Source organism: Heliangelus exortis, chromosome 9, assembly GCF_036169615.1.
Source record: "Heliangelus exortis chromosome 9, bHelExo1.hap1, whole genome shotgun sequence".
Classification (NCBI taxonomy): Eukaryota; Metazoa; Chordata; class Aves; order Apodiformes; family Trochilidae; genus Heliangelus; species Heliangelus exortis.
The window spans coordinates 8,520,529-8,537,807 of NC_092430.1; the positions used below are offsets into that span (position 1 = coordinate 8,520,529).

The 17,279-nt window shown below is 58.9% G+C and overlaps 3 protein-coding genes across 6 annotated transcripts; 1 reads left to right on the forward strand and 2 right to left on the reverse strand.

The window, feature by feature from the left end:
• Window positions 1-1,253: 1,253 nt before the first annotated feature.
• Window positions 1,254-4,488, reverse strand: AIRE (autoimmune regulator). The gene is made up of 10 exons (XM_071752976.1): window positions 4,241-4,488; window positions 3,970-4,144; window positions 3,717-3,869; window positions 3,552-3,623; window positions 3,096-3,256; window positions 2,928-3,005; window positions 2,514-2,629; window positions 2,233-2,442; window positions 1,778-1,925; window positions 1,254-1,625 (listed from the first exon to the last, which is right to left on the reverse strand). Exons 1-10 carry the CDS (start codon window positions 4,379-4,381, stop codon window positions 1,545-1,547), a joined length of 1,335 nt encoding a protein of 444 aa, XP_071609077.1. The 5' UTR covers window positions 4,382-4,488; the 3' UTR covers window positions 1,254-1,544.
• Window positions 4,489-6,973: 2,485 nt separating this feature from the next.
• LOC139799712 (uncharacterized) lies at window positions 6,974-11,607 on the reverse strand. The gene is made up of 2 exons (XM_071751978.1): window positions 11,448-11,607; window positions 6,974-10,455 (listed from the first exon to the last, which is right to left on the reverse strand). Exon 2 carries the CDS (start codon window positions 10,419-10,421, stop codon window positions 9,573-9,575), a length of 849 nt encoding a protein of 282 aa, XP_071608079.1. The 5' UTR covers window positions 10,422-10,455; window positions 11,448-11,607; the 3' UTR covers window positions 6,974-9,572.
• A 26-nt stretch (window positions 11,608-11,633) lies between these two features.
• SCLY (selenocysteine lyase) lies at window positions 11,634-16,884 on the forward strand. 4 transcript variants are annotated; one of them, XR_011727427.1, is made up of 14 exons: window positions 11,634-11,708; window positions 12,180-12,257; window positions 12,326-12,438; window positions 12,537-12,637; window positions 12,743-12,899; window positions 13,747-13,874; window positions 13,985-14,149; window positions 14,474-14,580; window positions 14,756-14,792; window positions 15,118-15,201; window positions 15,341-15,443; window positions 15,567-15,642; window positions 16,033-16,355; window positions 16,729-16,884. XR_011727427.1 is itself a non-coding variant. In XM_071751961.1 (13 exons), the coding sequence occupies exons 2-13, from the start codon at window positions 12,208-12,210 to the stop codon at window positions 16,190-16,192; spliced, it is 1,281 nt and encodes a 426-aa protein (XP_071608062.1). In that variant the 5' UTR covers window positions 11,634-11,708; window positions 12,180-12,207; the 3' UTR covers window positions 16,193-16,884. The 4 variants fall into 4 exon arrangements, 3 of the variants coding, with proteins under 3 accessions (XP_071608062.1, XP_071608063.1, XP_071608061.1); XM_071751961.1 differs by having other exon boundaries at window positions 16,033-16,884; XM_071751962.1 differs by having other exon boundaries at window positions 12,785-12,899; window positions 16,033-16,884.
• Window positions 16,885-17,279: the final 395 nt, after the last annotated feature.

The following is a 17,279-nucleotide window of genomic DNA, read 5'->3' on the forward strand; positions in this document are numbered from 1 at the left end:
CCACCCACAAGAAATTCCTGCATCACCACTCTCAGGTACACATAGTGACCATTTCTGCATTTCTAAGGTAGAGATGAACATGGTTTTTTTATTTCTTGCCTGTCGTCGGGGTCATGTAAAGAAATTTTAACTGTAAAACATTATAGCCACATGTTTTTTTAAAAAAATATTTGAAAATTTGTCAGCCTTCTAGTCGGCTTCGCACACTTTTGTGTACAATAGCTGAATTTTGGGGGTGTCATTTTTGTGTTTAATCTGTCAAGGAATAGCTAGAGGCCAGAAGCTGCTGTGCTACGTCAGGGCAGAAGTTCTTAGCAATAGGACAGAATCCTTTGCTGTGAGTGTGTTTTGACTCTGGTGTGGGCTGCCGGCCAAGCTCTGGCTGCCCCATGCGTGGAAGTGTTCAAGGCCAGGTGGGATGGGGCCTGGATCAACCTTGTCTAGTAGAAGGTGTTCCAGGAGGGGAACTGGATATTCTTTAAGGTACCTTCTAACCCAAACCATTCTGTGATTCTATGATGTCACCACATTCTTCGAGGCAGGGAGAGGGTAGGGACTTCTTGGGGTCATGAGCCCTGTCACCTGGTTGAGCATGTTTCAGAGTAGGTAGGTTGTGTATCCAGCATCTCTTTCTCACATTCCCTGATGGTCCTCAACCTACTCACCTCCTGGCAGAGCTGCATCACCGGCTGGAGGAGTCACTTCTCCTGGGCACAGCTCCCACAGGCCGGGGGGTCCAAGAGACCTGGGTGTATGGAGCTGCCTCTGCCGTAGAGTTTGCAGAACTCCGGCGTGACAAGAAGCTGCTCGGCTGAGCCCGCGCTTCCCGTGGGTCCGCCCACGCCTGCCCACACCGCCGCGCCGCGCAGGCCACGGGCACTGACGTTGTAGCGGGCAAGACGGGCCCCGTTGCCACGGCAACAGTCAGATCTTGGCAGCTGCTCTCGCGAGAATTTCGGAGTCCCCGCGGTCCCTGACCGGTTAGGAGGGCAGCGGGGGCGGGCCGGGAGCTGCTGCCTCGATCCGGACCGGGTCCTCTCAGCTCCGGAGTGGGACTGGGTCTGCCTGGGCGTACCGGGTGCTGCCGGCTTGCCCTCGGAGGCGCGGGTTTAGCAGGGATAGTGCTGGGAAAGCTACTGAACGATTAGGAACAGCTTGACGGGGGGGTTGCTGCGGTCATTGTGGCTGCTGCTGGACGCTTTTTCTCTCCCTTCCACGCACGGATTTTTTTTTTAATGTCCCTGTATAATAGACGTTTTGGTGGGTTTTTTTGTTTGGTTGGTTTGGTTTTGGTTTGGTTTCTTTACTGATATTCGTGCTCGTTTATTCTGCTCAAAAGCTCGTGAGTGAGCTCTTGGCACTCTGCAGGGCTGTCTCTGGGTCGGTATTTCAAGGGTGTGATAATGATGATGATGATGATGATGATGATGACGACGACGACAATGATGATGTGTCTTTCCGTTGCCACCTCCACACCCCCGTATGGTTCCAACTGCAGCCTGTCTCCCACCACCCCTGCCAGGGGGTACCAGGGGACAGCCACACTACGCAAGGAGCCCGTGGGTGTCTGCCAGGGGCCGAGCCATGCTCTGGAAGGCCCACTGCAGGATCCCGTCCCAGGTGCCCTGTGGGACAGTCTCACCATCATCAGTCTCCCCACCCTGCTCCCTGTCCCCTGGCTCTCCACATCTCCTGCACAGACATCACCCTGGGGGTCCCACCAGGGCCGTGGGTCCCTTTGAATGGGTTTTGCCTGTCATGCTCCCCTGTGCCGTACCTCACCCAGGAGCGCGTCGAGCTCATCCCTGCTCAGCACGGGGTCGCTGCCAGCAGTGACCTCCTCTGCCTGTGGGAGGGGACATGTCCTGCCAGCACTCCAACCTGCCCTCTGACCTCCAGGGGTCAGGGCTGGTGACCAGGAACATCTGGCCCATCTGGCACACCCTCACCTCCCACTACAGCCCTTCACCCAGCTGGATCCACTGCTCCTGGGGCTCACCACACCCACCTCACCAGCCCTTTTCCTCTACTGGGGCAGGGGATTGGTTGTACCCACCTTCGCTGCCTGTAGTGGGTGGTCACTGGCCAGCATGGTGCCCTCCAGACTGCCAGTGTCTGGGGTGCCTACACAGGACATGCACAGCAGCAGCTCCCTACACCCAGCGGGTGCCAACCATTATCACCGTTCCCCTCCAAGGCAGGATTTGGGGTGGGAGTGGGCAGAGTGCTCACCCAGGGTCCCCATCAGGTGTGGGGCCATGTTGGGCTGCAGGAATCCGGGCGAAGCAGCGGCTGCAGGTGCTCCCATCACCTCCATTCTGCTGGGCACCACACACCTCATCTCCCTGGATCTCAGGGATCTGCTCTGCAGCCATGTTCCCCATCTGCAGCTGCCCCAGCTTGGCCGTGCTGGCCACACAGCAGCCACATTGCCATGTCCCACTGAACAGACAGAGCAGTGCGTGAGGGATTGTCAGAGGATGCAGGGGTCCCTGGAGTGCCCTGGGGCTCACCTGGGAACACGGGGCAGCGGGGGCACCAGGCAGGCCAAGTGGAAGGCCCTGGGGCAGCCATCGCAGCATATGAGCTCACCACCATCACCACACACCGCACACTCATCTTCATTCTGCTGCCACATGGAAGCAGACAGGGGGGCACTGTTACAACACTTCCCCACCCTCCCAGGCAAACCAGCAGCTTGCACCCCTGGCCATGGCAGGGCTCATGGGAACCATCATCTGCCCCCCCCCTCACCCTTGCATAACCAGCCCTGTACCCATATGCCAGTCCCTCTCAAGGCAACAACGCCGGTTCCTGGATTGTTGTAGTCCAGTGATCCCCATCAGCCAAACCCTAGGTCACCTGTGGTCATCCAGACCAAAGCACCAGGCCATGGCCAGCCCCAGGGCACCATGGCTGGGGCTCACCTGGTCAGTTGCAGGATTCTGGCTGTGTGGGGTGGGCACCAGTGACCGGCCCTGGGGTTGCAGTCGGGAGTCCCCACACTGCAGGTGAGACAAGAGGGGCTAGGGGAGCTGCCAGGACATCTCAGTGCTGTCAGGCAGGCAAACGTTCCTGCTGCAGCCTCAGGAAGCAAAAGGGGGGTGGAAGCAGGTGGGGGGGGTCCATACACTTTGGGATGCCCTGGGCTGGGCAGGGGACTTCAGGCTGCGGCTTCTGCTCCTGGCTGCTGGCTCAGCACTGGTGGCTGGGGCATATGGTTCGTCCCCAGCTTTGCTGCCAGTCTTGGAGCTGCCTGCGAGAGAAGCTGAGAATGGCTCTGGAGGGGCCCCCCTTGACTGCCACCCCTTGACTGGGTCAGCTAACAGAATTAAGTGACTAAACTGGGCTGTACCTACCCGGCTCCCGTGAGCGTTTGATAAGGATGCCCTCAACGACCCCGCGGGTGATGGGCACCTCGCTGCCAGCCACAGCCACCGCTCTCTGCACTGAGGTGGCCATGGCCTGCAGGGCTGTGGGCAGGGGGGGCTCAGGGGGTGGGCAGCCCCCTCTGCCACAGCAAAAAGGGAGCAGGGGGGATCAGCACTCACCGCTGGCACGGGGGCCACGAGGGCCATCTGCACCCTCCGGCTTCCTCAGGGTCTTCGCCTTTGCCAGGGCCCCTGTGGGAACACAAGGGGGGGTGTTGGGGGGCACAGCCCCCCTCTGTGCCCCAGCACCCTGTCCCACCCCTGCTCATTTCCCAGTCTCTGTACCAGGGCTGGTAGCATGCCGTGGAGTGGGCTGTGCTGCTCGCACCCCATCCCGCTCCTCAGGGGCTCTCCTCTTGCCCTGGGGTCTGTGAGGCGCTGGCACCGTGGGGCTGGGGGAGAGACCCTGGCTGCAGCACTGCCGCCCCAGCTCCAGCTCTGCAGGGGGAATAGAGAGAGGGACAGCAAGAAGGGGCTGTCACAGGCAGCCGTGGCTGTCACCCCTGGGGGTGCCAGACCCCCGTCTGCCCCCTCATACCTGGAGGGAAGGTACTGCGGAGGGGCCGCAGCCGGCTGTACCGCTCCAGGTTGTATTCCTTGAAGAGGACGGCCCAGAAGCCATGGATGGCAGCCATGTCGCGGCCCAGCAGCCAGGTGAGCAGTGCGTGGAAGGCGCGCTGGGAGCCCTCCCGCTCCGCCTGGCTCAGCGTCTCCTGCTGGTGCCGCCGCAGCCCCCGTTGGCACGTGGCCAACGCCACCAGAAAGCCCCCGTAGGGTGGCTGTCCCCTCCCGGCCCTCCGCCACCTCACCTTGAAGACATGCTCGGGGATGATGTCGTGGTCGGCCAGGCCATGCAGCAGTGGGAAGACATCATCCACCGCCATGGCGATCTCGGTGCGGTGCATCTTGAGCAGGCGCCGTGGGTTCCCCTCGCCCCCAGGCCCCGCCATCCTGCGGGGACACGGCTGGTGCCTCCCAGCCTGCCCCAGCACTCTCCTTTAATACGCTGGCAGCCGGAACCTCGCCAACACCCTGCAGCCCCACTCATTTCTGTACGAGTCTGTGTAACCTGAGGCTCCCCCCCACCATCAGCTGTCCCATGGTCCCACCACATCCCCAACCCCTGGGGCTGGGGTCAGGCAGCTCCCTGGCACGGGACACCCACACCCAGTGATGGTGGAGGATGCCCAAGCCCGCAGCACCCACCCTGGAAGGTGCCAGCACAGGGCCCCTGTAGTCAGCCATGCATCCCCCCAAAAATTTCTGGACTTTCCACAGCACCTGTTTCTCTCATCCAGAAACTCAGCTGCAGGAGCACGTGGGCAGCAATGAGAAAAGGGTAATGTTTGCCCTGACCTGCGCAGCTCCATCTGCTCTCCCATGGCAGAGACACTGCAAACCCGTGTTCAGGTACAACCAACCTGCCTGAAGCATCAGACTGCTGCCCTTCAGCCCACCAGAGCAACGAGTGAGGGTGGGAAACTGCACAAGAAAGGGTTTTCACTGGAAATACACATCTGTAAAAACACTCAGAGCCAGAGGAAACCAGCTCCTTGGGAGCATCTGGCATAGAAAAGCATGGGGATTTTGCTGCTCCCTGACAGGCATCCAGGAGAGAGAAAGCTGCAAAGCTCCCAGCCCCCTTCCTGAATGTTTAGGATTTCCCCAGGATTAATTTTCAGCCTCTCTCTCTGCAGAGATGTGTCCCTACTGCCCAGATGGCTCAGCAAGGGGTGCCATAGGCGGGCCAAGCTGTCCCCACAGCACAGGGCAGCACCTGATACCCACCATACAACACCATCCCTGCCTGAGCGGGATGGGAAAGGGCACACGAGGGGACACACGGAGCCAGGTAGGGAGGGACAGCCATCAGTAAATCCTTCAAGACTGGAGTGGTATCCACTGGCTCCAGAGCCATGCCAGGAAAGAATAACAAGGCAACATCCTCCGCTAGAGCAGGAAACACCCTCATATATTTATGGTTAATAAATTAATGTGTTTACCCCTGGAAACACCCTGAAGCTCCTTTCAGGATTTGAGGTGACTTCTCCCAAGGCGACACTGGGAATTGGGGTGTGGGGGTCAGGCAGGTGCTGTGCTGGGTTCCTGTGCCCCACACCAGGATGTCAGTGCCCAGCTCTGCCATGCTGGAGGCAGCACCACCACTGCCTGCAATGTGCCTCCCCACCAAGTGACAAAAAAAATAGGGTTCAGGTGAATCAGGAGGTTCCTCTCCCCTCCCAGAGCTCCCCTGAAGCCCAGGCAGCACCACTGAGCACCAGCACGCTCATGACACGACCTCACAGTGTGGCACCTTTCCAGGAAGACCATTTTCCCCAGCATCCCACCTCCTGCAGTGCCACAGCTTGTCACAATTACCCTGCATGAAGCTGCCCAGCAGCTCTGGGACACATCTCTGGAGCTGCCCTCCCCACCATGCCCACCTCCAGGAGGTGCTGCCCGAGCCCACCATGAGCATGTGCCCACAGCACAGGGCTCAGGCTTGTCTTAAATTCTGACTTTGTGACAATTCCTGTGCTCTGAAACACTGACAGACCATTTCCCACATCCACCCCACTCACCAAAATGCTACAGTTTGCATTTTGGGTTGTTTTTTCATGTTCCTTCCCCTTTCATGTTTTCTTCCCCTTTTCATGTTCCTTTCCCCCTCCACAGAGGAGGCAGAGCCACAGTTGCCAGGTGCCATGTGAAGAGGGGCACCTACATCCTGGGAGATGACCTCTAGAGGTCCCTTCCAACTCTGACAGTTCTGTGAGATGTGTTGGGTGTTTCTGCACAGCCCTTGTGTGGAGCAGACCCTGGCAGCAGTGGGGCACTCATAAGTGGTTGGTTTCCACCTCCAGAGGGGCCTCAAACCCTCCCCAGGGGAGGCTGTGAGGGCAAGGCCAGGGTGCAGGGCGCTGGGCCATGCTGGGCTGTCAGGGCACCTTCTCTTTTCTACTGCTCAGTTAAACTGGCACCTCCCTCAGGAGCCTTTGCAGCCCCTGCGGTGCACCTTGATTCCTTCCTCCTGCAAGCAGCTGTTGAAGTTGATGTGCCCTTTCCAACATTTCTTCCTTTCCCATTTTTTAGGGGCCAGGGGTGAGTGGTAATGGGGGGTTAATGGCTGGACCATTATTTCTTTTCTGCACTGAGGTTCTGTGGTGCAAACCACTGCCTGTCCCTTGGACACCCTCCCCTTGGGCTCATCTAGAACCCCCTTGAACCAGTCAGGAGAGGTGGGGACCCCCCCAAGGACTGTCTCTCCTGTGCAGATCCCCCAAGCCTGAGGCAAACCCAGCACCCTGGTGAGACGCTACTGCTGTGCAGGTGTCTCATCCCATTCCCCTTACCTTCAGGAGGCATTTTTGATTAAAAAACCCACTCTGGTGGGGCCTCCATCCAAAGTTCCCACCCCAGGAGCCTCCCCAGCGGCATGGGGTCCACCTGCCTGTGTCACAGCAGGAGAAGAGTAGGCTAATTTGAACTTTAGTTTCCTCTTTCCTCCCCCTTTTAGACAAAAAAACCCAAAAGCCCAGAGGTATGTTATATTAATTTATTTTGGGACACACCAAAAAAGGAGAGTCAACAACTGTTAACGTACAAAAGTACAGAATCTTGGGACAAGATTTACTGTCCTGATTAAAAAGGCACCATGGTCCCAAAGAAGAGTGATCAGAATACATCATCAAGAAACTCCTCTCCCCTGCTGCAGCAGAAACAGAGCCAGGCTGTGGCTCTACCCACAGTCAGATCCAGGTCAGAAAAAAAAAAGGAACACAAGTGTGGTTTCAAAGCTATGAACACAGCTCAGCCTGTACAGGATGTCACCATGAAAGGAACCACAGCCTAGAAATTGGTTGGAATTAATAATTTCTTTTGCTTTTTAAAGCAGCGAAGCTGACAAACCCACCAGCTCTGTAGCTGAGGAGGACAACTGACTTCTGATGTCCTCTGCCTGATGTTCTGCAAGCGGAGCTAGCAGGCTGCGCACAGGGGTTCTGGATGAAATGTCATTCCCTGGGGTGCATAGGAAGCTGGGACTTGACAACCTTGAAATTCCCTGAAAATCAGAAAACACTACAGAGCTGTGTTCCGTGGTCGAGTCAACCCTGGCGGATCTGTGTGACACATGGGTGTTTATGCTGCCAGCTAGGTCTGTAATACAAGGGGAGGGTTACAGCAGTTATTAAAAACAAAACAAAAACAAACTCTACTTCGGCGAGGTCTGAGCTTGGCTATAATCCCTGCGGAAACAGAGCTGCTGGTGTAGGAGCCCTGGGAGAGGCTCAAGTCCAGCACCTCAGGGCTGGAAGGCAAATAGTGACATCATTTGCACGGAAGGGGGGAATCAGTAAAGCCCATCAGAGAGGAGCAGAAAGGGCTGGGAGGGGGCTGAAGGGCACATGCTCTCAACCCTGTCACGACACTATGAGCAATGCAGAATAACGCTGAGATCGCTAAATACTTGTCAGCAACTTACCATGAAGAACTTCTCAACGGACCTGAGACCCCCGCGATTGCTGCTGGGAGCTGGGAGCCGCCCGTGGGGTGGAGGGACAGAGCGGAGAGGTTGGCCGGAGCCTGCCCGAGGGGGCGGGGGCTGCGCTGGCTGCCGGGGGAGCAGCAGCGGGGTTGCGTTTGTTTCATTCCCCCTTTGGCACAGGACTTGAAATCAGTCCCGGGAGCTGCTTGATTAAAAGTAACAGGAACTGTCCAAAATTATTGGTACATGCATTTATTTGTTAAAGGGAGCAAAAGCCAAAGAATGAAACAGCAAGAGTTAATGTCAGTAAAATGGTGTGCGGGGCGGAGAGGGAGGAAACTCGGGGGGGGGGGGGGGGGTGAAAGCTGAGATACTGGAGTGAGGAAACCAACGCTCACTGGGAGATGAATCTGAAAACCAGGCAAGTTTGCACACTTCCTGCCAGCAACTCCTGTGGCCAAGGAGAGATGGGGGGGGTGGGTTTAACTGTCAGTGTAGTTTGGTAACTGTCAGCAAAGTTTGGTAATCTCAGCAGAAATTTCCAGCACTGCCTTTTCACTAGAAGTTCACGTCTCTCATCTTTAAAAAAAAAAACAAAAACCAAAACAGTAAAGCAACTCTACCTACCAACGGGAGACACCTCCTGCTGCAGGTATCCCGAGTCAGACACCTCACTGCTCAGGATGCATGCGACAAGAGGGGCACATGGTGTCCAAACAGCTCTTGGTGGAAAACCACCATTTCCACCCAAATGGTCTGCATGGACACCAGGATCCAGAATTGGATGCCAGCAGCTCCCTGCACCCAGGAAGGCTTTTGTCTTCCCCACAGGCTAAGAAGGCAGGATAACAGTTTATAAAATCCTTCTCATCTTAAAAATTAGGTAAGGTGCCCCCAGCATTCCAAACATCACCCCTTGGTTCAGGAGTTCCCACCTCAGACCCCGGAGCAGGGACCTGACATTAAAGCTCATCCAGTTCCGGGGAAGGTTTCTCCTGATCAAGGAAACATCATTAAAATAGAAATCTAGAATAAACATTCAGAATCAATAACTCTTTTACAGACAATGCACTCCAAGAGCTCTCAAGCTCTCTCCCCCTCCTCAAGCAAGAGAGCAACCCCTCCCCCCCACACAGGTGCCTCTCCAGGACTGGGACACCAGCTGGAACGCTGAGCCCCACTGGAAGGGGTCAAGCACCTCTCACCCCCGCTGTAACCAGCAGGAGCTGAGGCTTTTCAGCAGGCAGGTTTTCCATCAGCAGCAAGTCCAAGTGGTTTTCTTGCAGTAAGCCCGAGTCCGGTTCCACACTGCCAGGCCACCCCTGGCACAGACTCCCGAAAACCCGCGGGTGTAGGCGGGACCTGGGAAGAAGCAGCTTCCATCGTGACCTCGGGTTGCCAGAGCCTCAGCACTGTTTGCTGCTGATGCCTCCTCCTCCCAAACTCGGGGCTTTCAGTCCTTGCCGCTGTGGTCGCTGTCTCAGTGCTCTCTCCCGGGAGGTTCCCGAGCGCTGCCGAGGGGGAGGGGGGATCTCCCAACAATCGCTTCCAGTCGAGGGTGGGGTTTCAAAGTTGCTGAGACGTGTGCCTTGTCGCCTGGTGCTCCAGCAGCCCTGCCTGTCTGCCTGCCTGCCTGCAGAGGGCGGCGGCGTGCGCTAGCAGTTTTGGACCTTCTCCACAGTCTCGTAGAAGCCCGGCCTGACCCGCCTGATGCTCATCCGGATGTGCTCGCACTCCAAGGGCACGGCGGCGCCGGCGGGAATAGTGCAGCGGCGCTTCCGGCGGCCCCGCAGAGAGAAGGCGGGGGCCCCCCCGTTCTCCTCCTCCTCGGCAGGGTAGGCCTCATCCACGCTGGTGCCTTCGTCTGATTGCTCGTCGCTTTTGTATTTCCTTTCCTTGGGTTTGGTGCCTTCCTTCTCCTCCTTGGCCAGCTTCCTGAAGTGCTCCAGACACTGGATCTTTTGTCTCCTCTCCATCATCTTCAGCTCCTGCTTATCCGTGAAGTCTTCGTAGTACATTTTCCTCTCGCTCCTTTGATCTTCCAGGAATTTCCACTCAATGCTGGTCATTTTGATCCCACTGTATTCCTCCAGTTTATCCCTCAGCTCCGTGTCGGTGCAGAAGATGTCAAAGAGCTTCTCTGAACTCTCGTTGAATTTGTCTGCCCGCTCGGTAAAAGCCTGGTTCTGTCTCTGCTTCCTGGTCTGGTACAATCTGGTAAACTCCTCGTACATTTTGAGGATGAGTTTCTTTATATTTTGGGTGGCAATGGTGTGCAAGTTGCACACCAACCAGTGCTCCTGCAGGTGCTCAGCGAGCAGCTGGGCTGCATCCTCTTTGGAGCGCTGGGCCTGGCCAGCTCGTTTGGGCTGCAGCAAATACAGCATGTTCTGAACCACATCCTTCTTGGTGGGCAGGATGCCCTGGGGGAAACTGGAAGACTCAACATATTCAACAGTCCCCAGAGTCTTCCGTGCTCTCACCTCAGTGTCCAGTGATTCCATCACTGCTCGTTTAATCTCGTGGTTATGACATCATCTGAAAGATGAGATGGGGGGAAGAAAAAAACCTATGTCAAATAAAGTTTTTTGTTTTGATTTTTTCCCCCGCAGACATAATAAACAGCTGAAAAGCACACTCAGACCAATAAGATCTAGGGTTTCATAGTGCACTCCCTTGCTGTTGGATGGCTGCTGGGTTAGCCCAGCCCATTGAAACATCTGCATGTCGTTTTCTCGCTACTCTGTGCGGTTATTTAAGCCTAATACTGTCTGTTTACTTATGTTAATTTGTTTTTAATTGGGTTTTGGATGTCACGAGTGCAAATTACAGTAAACCAAGACCGCCTAGGACACCGGACTGCGCGGGCGGGCAGGGCTCAGTACCGGCTGCACCGCACGGCTTATCCCCTGCCCCTGCCGGGCAGACGAGCCGGCTGGGCTTGCATCCCCCGCTGCTCCTTTCGCCCCGGGAGTGGACCCGAAACCCGGCTGGCCCCCCGTGCTCAGCCCCCTCCCGGATGAGCCATCACGGGCGGCACAAGCCTTGAGCCAAGACTGCCCTTAGCCGCACGCCGCGACCCGGTCAGGCCCAGCCAGCCCCGCGGTGCGAGCAGAGCCTTCCCCGGCGCGTCGAGCCGGACCGAGCGGCACCGTAGCCCTGCAGCCACCGCCCGGGCCCTCCGCTGGTTCGCAAGAGAGGCCCGGGCAGCCTCGAGGCACGGTCCGTCGAGGCCAGGGCCCGCCCGGGCAGGCCGCGGGCCTCCCGCCTGCCCAGGCCCCTCGGCCAGAGGAGCCCGCAGGCAGGGGCGCGCCGGGGGCTGCGGGGACACCCCGGGGGAGTGGGGCCGGGCCCCACCCCCCGGCCCGGGCCCCCCGCGGCGCTGAGTCACGGCGCGGTACCGGGAGGGCCTCGGGCACCGCCCGCCCGCCCCGCCTGAGGCCTCGTGGGGGCCGCGGACTCCGGGCGGGGGTCGGCGGGGCCTAGCGCGCCCTGCCCCCGGCCCGGCCCCTCCCCTCCCCGGAGCTCACCGCCATTTTGGAGGGGGGTCTGCGGAGCCTGCGCAGGAGTGATCGGGGGGAGAAGGCCGAGGAAGCCGCCGCCATCTTGGAGAGGGGCAGCGCCGCGGCGGCCCCGCCCGCCTCTTCCGGAAGGGCCGCCCCTGCCGCGCGCGCAGAGACTCCGCGCACCGGAAGCGCGCGCCACCGCCCGCCCGCCCGCCCGCTCCTTCCGCCCTGCGCAGCCCCTCCGGCCCCGGGAGTGGCTCTGCCGGAGCAGCGAGCGGCGCCACAGTGAGCGCGCAGCGGCCCACGGCCCCCGCGCTCCTCGGAGGGGGGCGGGGGGAGGGAGGAGGGGGGTAGGGGTGTTCCGCGCGAACCCCGGGTGGAGCCAATTGGCTGCGTCCCGGGCGCCACCTGGCGGCGGCCAATGGGAGCCCCGGGGTCTCGGGGTCTCCCGGCCAATGGGAGGGTGCGGCGCGGACTGCGAGGGTGTCGGCAGCTGATTGGCTGATGCCCAGGCGACGGGGAGCTGATTGGCGGGTGCTGGTGTAGTGGGGAAGGGTACCCGGAGTTGATTGGCTAACGCCGTGATGAGACTTAAGGGGTAGGGGGTGAGGTGGGAGGTGATTGGTGGGCACAGTGGGAATGGGGCAGGCGGTAGGGAGTTGATTAGTGGAGCCGTGGTGGTGGGGCAGGCGGGAGGGAGCTGATTGGCCATCCCGGAGGCGCGGGGCAGCCTCATGTCCCGACGGATGCCCGCAGGTCAGAGCCCAGGGTGGTGCTGTCAGCGATGGGTCCTGGGACAGAGCCGTCAGAGGCGCCTGGGGAGGCCTCGGAGGGGTGAGCCCTGTCCCACTACCGCCCCCCTTGCAGCCCCCCCGGCATCCCCTCACCTCCCTGCCCCCCAGGACCGTCTACTTGGACCACAACGCCACCACCCCGCTGGCCCCCGAGGTGGCCCGTGCCGTGCAGGATGCTCTGTGCCAGGCCTGGGGCAACCCTAGCAGCTCCCACCCTGCAGGTGGGACCCCGGGCACCCATGTGGCGGCTCCTGGCTGCAAGCGGGCCCAGCCCCGTGGCTTGGGGGGCTGAGGTGGAGCTGCTGCTCTCCTCCCGCAGGCAGGAAGGCGAAGGAGCTGGTTGGCAGCGCCCGGGAGAGCCTGGCCAGGATGGTGGGAGGCCGGCCGGAGGACATCGTCTTCACCTCGGGGGGCACGGAGGTGTGGCCGTCACCCCCTGTCCACCACCTGCCCTCTCTCCAGTGGCTGTAGGGAGGGCAGGGATGACGGGCGCCGTGCTCCTGCTGTGCCTTCATTCCCTCCCAGGCCAACAACATGGTGATCCACACCGCCTGCCGGCACTTCCAGGAGAGCCAGGCCGGGCCGGGAGACAGCCGGGGAGTGCCGCACATCGTGACCTCAAGTGTGGAGCACGACTCCATCCGCCTGCCCCTGGAGCAGCTGGTGAAGGAGCGACGGGCGGGTGAGCGGTGGAGAGGCCACTGGGGACAGGGCCAGAACAGCTGGCTGCAGATGGGTTGGCAAGGGGGGGCTGTCATCTGCAGAGAAAGACAAGGATCTGCTGGTTCTTTGACATTGTTCCTTCACCTCCAACGGGCACTGACCCCAGCTCAGTCTGGAGAAGAGGAGGTTTAGGGGAGACCTCCTCACTCTCCACAACTCCCTGAAAGGAGGGTGTAGCCAGGTGGGGGTCGGTCTCTTCTGCCCGGCAGCTACCAGTAAGACAAGAGGACATGGACTTAAGCTCTGACAGGGGTGGTTTAGGTTGGATATTAGGAAAAAATTCTTTACAGAGAGGGCATTGGAATGGGCTGCCCAGGGAGGTGGTGGATTCTCTGTCCCTGGAGGTTTCTAAGAAGAGACTGAATATGGCACTCAGTGTCATGGTCTGGTAACCACGGTGGCAGTGGATCAAGGGTTTGACTTGATGATCTCAGAGGTCCTTTCCAACCCAGCTGATTCTGTGACCCAGAGAGTCACAGGTGGGTTTGGGTTGGATGGGACTTTAAAGATCATCCAGTTCCCATCCCCTGCTACATGCAGGGAAACCTTGCACTATCCCAGGTTGCTCCAACCCTCATCCAACCCGGCCTTGAACACCTCCAGCGAAGGGCCATGACTCTCCTTGTGGTGTCCTGTTCCCTCAAGCCATGTTGTTCCCCCTGTTGACATCTCCCACTTGCACCCCAAGCTCTGTGGTGCCCTCTGCCCACCTGCCTGCTGCCTGCACAGGTCCCCTGCCTGCTCAGGCAGCCCTGGGCACTGCCAGGCTTCCTGCCAGACAGCAGGGCTTGTCTCTGGGCTTGCAGAAGCCACGTTTGTGCCTGTGTCCCCACGAAGCGGGCAGGCTGAGGTGGATGATGTCCTCGCTGCCATCCAACCGACCACCTGCCTGGTTACCATCATGCTGGCCAACAATGAGACAGGGGTCATCATGGTGAGCCCGAGGGCAGCAAGTGGGACCGGGTGGGAGATGTCCTCACAAAAGCAGGGTTGCTGAGGGGCAGTGGGCAGCCCCTGGGACACAGACCCTCTTCCCTTCCGCAGCCTGTGGCCGAGCTGAGCCTGCGACTCCGTGCCCTCAACCAGCAGCGTGCAGCAGAGGGGATGCCCCGAGTGCTGCTGCACACGGATGCGGCGCAGATGATCGGCAAGGGGCACGTGGATGTGCAAGAACTAGGGGTGGACTACCTCACCATCGTGGGACACAAGGTACAGTCCTGCTCAGAGTGCCCAGCCACTTGAAGGCATCTCTTCTGGGGTGCCAGGGAGGCTTGGGGTGCTCCCACAGCTAACACATCACAGTGGCCAGAGGTCTCTGCTGGATGGTGTTCAGAAGATGGTCTTCAGCTGGGGGACAGGGGTGGCAAGCTGTGGGGACCTGTCTGCAAGGGGAGCAGGAGGAGACCAGGGGCTGGGGACAGGTCTGCAGCAGGTAGTGCCTGTGAGGCAGGACTGGATGGCACTGGGTTTTGGGCAGGGGGAGGGGGTGCCTGGCAGCGTCCCCAGGGTCACCATGGCTGTTCCTCCTTGCAGTTCTATGGCCCCCGGATCGGTGCACTGTACGCACGGGGCCCCGGCACCACCACCCCCCTGCACCCTCTGCTCTTTGGAGGGGGACAGGAGAGGAATTTCCGTCCAGGGTAAGGTGGTGGCCTGGCTGTGCCGCTGGAGGAGCCGCAGGGTGGTACTGACCACCCCTTCCCAACCATCCTGAGGTGTCCAGGACACCCTGCCAGCAGTGAGGGGAATGTCTGTGCCCCCCTGGAAGTTGGGTTTCTGGTCCAGAGAAATAGTGATTCCCTCTTTCCACTGCAGCACTGAGAACACCCCGATGATTGCTGGACTCGGCCAGGTGAGCCAATACTGGGCCCATGTGAGCAGCTCTCCAGGGGTGCTGCTGTGTAGAGCCTGCATGGAGGTGGCCACAGGTGCTCCACGGTCATCAGAAGTGCCACAGGGTACAGGAGAGCGGGCAAGCTGCTGGGAAAGGGGATGGAGGTTTTGGGTGCTTTCAGGTCAAAGGACCTGCTTCAGGGCACTGCTGCAGTCCTGCAGCTGGCGTGGCCCCAGGCACCATGGAGAGGCTGTGAGGGGACAGAGGTGACCTGGCAGTGGCAGAGGGTGTTTCTGGTGCCTGGGGGCTGCTGAAGGAGCGGGTCTGGGTTTCCTCCCCTCAGGCTGCAGAGTTAGTGAGCAAGAACTGGGAGGCCTATGAGGCTCACATGCGGGATGTCCGGGATTACCTGGAGGCCAGGCTGGAGGTGAGCAGACCTGGTTCCCGGATGTGTTTCCCCTCCTGGGGGTCTCAGCCTGCAGAGCTGGGGTGGGTATGCCACCTCCTCCTTAGGAAAGAGCTGCTAGTGAAGCAGGAGTGGTTCCCAGCCCCCCCTGTTCCTGCAGGCCTCCTTTGGGAAGCAGAGGATCCACCTCAACAGCCACTTCACAGGCTCCAAGCGGCTCTGCAACACCTCAAACTTCTCCATCCTGGGCCCAGGTCTTCAAGGTAGCTCAAACCCCACCACTGCCTGGTGACAGTGCCCCCAGAGCCCAGGGGGTGCTGGGTCATGGCAAGGTGGCCAGCAGCATGCCCTGGGCACCAGGAGATCTGTGCCTGTGTGTGCTGCAGGGCGGAGGGTGCTGGCTTGCTGCAAGAGGCTCCTGGCCAGTGTGGGAGCTGCTTGCCACTCTGAGAAAGGGGATAGGTAAGCAGCCAGCTTCATCTCGGGGTGTTTTCCCAGATGGGACTTGGTGGGAGGGAGGGAAATGGGACGGGAAATGGGACAGGAAAGGGGACTGTGGGTGGCTGTGGGCAGTGTCAGCTGGAGAAAAGAGCACAGAGGGGCCAAAGGGCTGTGGAGCTGGTTATTGCACTGAAATGCTTGAGTGCTGCTTGGGAGGACTTTGTCCCTCCTGGCTTTGGTGATCCAGCTGAGCCTAGAAGTACTTTTCAGCACCTGGCAGTGCCAGAAGAGCCTGCCTTATGTCTTAGTGCCTGGCTTACCCATTCCAAGCCCAGTTCAGGTTTCCAGGGGGTTCCTTGGTGAAGTTTTCTGGTGGTGCATGTGCTTCATTTCCCCCGTGTTGCTTTTCAGGCCCTCCTCAATTCTGCTGAGCTGTGGGATCCCCTACGAGGTGGCACGGAACGCCCTGCGGCTGAGCGTGGGGCGAGACACCACCCACACAGACGTGGACCTGGCTGTGCAGGACCTCGTGCAGGCTGTGGCACAGCTGGATCAGGACCAGGCCCTTTGACCCTGGGAATCACTTCCTGGCCAGCACCCAAGTTCTCAGGATGGGATGGCTGGTGCAGGAAGCAGCAAGGAGCTGTGCTGAGGAGGGGGCTTTGCTGTTTCGGGGCTGGAGCAGCTCACCAAGAACTTGCTTGGGCCTCTCTTGTCCCCACTGCGTGGCGCAGGTGTTTACGGAGTCATGCAGCTGGCTGGGCATGAGCTGGCAAGTGAGGAACACCCAGCATGGTGTGCTGCTGGTTGCTCCTCACTTGCCAGCTCGTGCCAGCCAACTGCCTGCACATTGGCATGATGGCACCCCAAAGCTGGATTCCCTCCAGAGCGTGACAGGCGTGGAAGCTGTAGATGGGGCTTTTTTGTTGCTTTCCACAACAGCAGCTTTCCTGCTGTCTTAGCCATCAGAGGAGGAAAGACCATCTGTCCCCAGAGAGGAATGAGGAGTCGATAGAACTGCTCTGTCGTTGCCAATGCGGTTTTTGGCTGGGAAGGTGTTGGGCATGGCTTCCCCTGACCTGCTCCCCTTCCTCCTGTCCTTCCCAGCTCCATGTGCTCGTCACTGACACCAGAGGACACTGGTGTTACCCGGAACAGGAGCACTGCTGGTGGGACTGACTGATGTTGGGGATCTGCATCTCCCTGGGTATTCAAAAAAATAAAAAGCGATTGCTGCTGCTGTGGTGTTTTCCCCAAGTAAAATGTGTTTTCCCATGGGGGAATTAGGGTGGGGAGAGTCATCAGATGTGTTTTCCCTCAGAAAAAAATCACAGGAAAGAGACATAGCCTGCTGGCACAGAGCCCACAGACACAGACTCTTGGGTGCTGTCTTTTTCTTTACTAGCCATATATGAGCACAGCCAGGAATCCTATTTGGAACCTAAAACTCTGGGTATTTTTGTAAATCCCACTTAAGAGCAGCTTCAGGACCCCAGCACGGTCACTGGGCGCTTGTTGGGCTGCTGAGTGTCACTGCCACCGCTCACATTCTATATGCAACCTTTTCTTTTTCCTTTATTTTTCATCCCTTGCATAAGAGTCCAAACCTCTTTTAGAAAATGTGATTCCATAGAAAATTCTATAGAAAGAATGTTGCT

What these genes read in the sequence shown, in the direction of transcription:
- AIRE (XM_071752976.1), bottom strand. Translation starts at nt 4,381, where the DNA reads ATGGCGGGGCCTGGGGGCGAGGGGAACCCACGGCGCCTGCTCAAGATG. An exon ending in ACGGCATGCTACCAGCCCTG is followed by an intron (nt 3,624 to 3,716) that starts GTACAGAGACTG and finishes GTGTTCCCACAG; the next exon opens with GGGCCCTGGCAAAGGCGAAG. An exon ending in TCGACGCGCTCCTGGGTGAG is followed by an intron (nt 1,626 to 1,777) that starts GTACGGCACAGG and finishes ACTGTCCCACAG; the next exon opens with GGCACCTGGGACGGGATCCT.
- LOC139799712 (XM_071751978.1), bottom strand. Translation starts at nt 10,421, where the DNA reads ATGGAATCACTGGACACTGAGGTGAGAGCACGGAAGACTCTGGGGACT.
- SCLY (XM_071751960.1), top strand. Translation starts at nt 12,208, where the DNA reads ATGGGTCCTGGGACAGAGCCGTCAGAGGCGCCTGGGGAGGCCTCGGAG. An exon ending in TCACCATCGTGGGACACAAG is followed by an intron (nt 14,150 to 14,473) that starts GTACAGTCCTGC and finishes TCCTCCTTGCAG; the next exon opens with TTCTATGGCCCCCGGATCGG. An exon ending in GAGAGGAATTTCCGTCCAGG is followed by an intron (nt 14,581 to 14,755) that starts GTAAGGTGGTGG and finishes TTTCCACTGCAG; the next exon opens with CACTGAGAACACCCCGATGA.